Genomic DNA, 310 nt, shown 5'->3' on the forward strand with positions numbered 1-310 from the left:
ACAAGGTGCCCCCAGCACTGCCCGGGCCTCCCTAGTCCCTCTGCAGCCACCACTGCCCGGGCAGCTCGGGCCTCTGTTGGCCTTGCCTCTCTGTAGTTGAGGGGTGGGCAGCCTGCTGGTCAGGGCCTGGGGCAGGGTTGCTTGTTCCCGGGAGCTGTGTCACCTGCCCGCTGATGGCACCAATGCCTGCAGACTGTTGAGTTCAGCATGGACAACATCGCAGCCCTGCAGCACAAGGGCTTCACCATTGAGCCCTCCAGAGGCTCTGTGGAGCGCGGCCAGACCAAGGCCATCAGCATCTCCTGGACAC

General features: G+C 64.5%; 1 protein-coding gene across 1 annotated transcript in view; it reads left to right on the plus strand.

The window, feature by feature from the left end:
- Window positions 1-310, plus strand: part of LOC104996087 (uncharacterized protein C1orf222-like) — a 1,814-nt gene that overhangs the window by 1,132 nt on the left and 372 nt on the right. Inside the window, exon 4 of the mRNA XM_010850217.1 lies at window positions 193-306. Within this exon, the coding sequence (XP_010848519.1) occupies window positions 193-306 (114 nt within the window). The remainder of the gene's footprint in view (window positions 1-192; window positions 307-310) is intronic.

This window comes from Bison bison, unplaced genomic scaffold (assembly GCF_000754665.1).
Source record: "Bison bison bison isolate TAMUID 2011002044 unplaced genomic scaffold, Bison_UMD1.0 scf7180017864289, whole genome shotgun sequence".
Taxonomy (NCBI): Eukaryota; Metazoa; Chordata; class Mammalia; order Artiodactyla; family Bovidae; genus Bison; species Bison bison.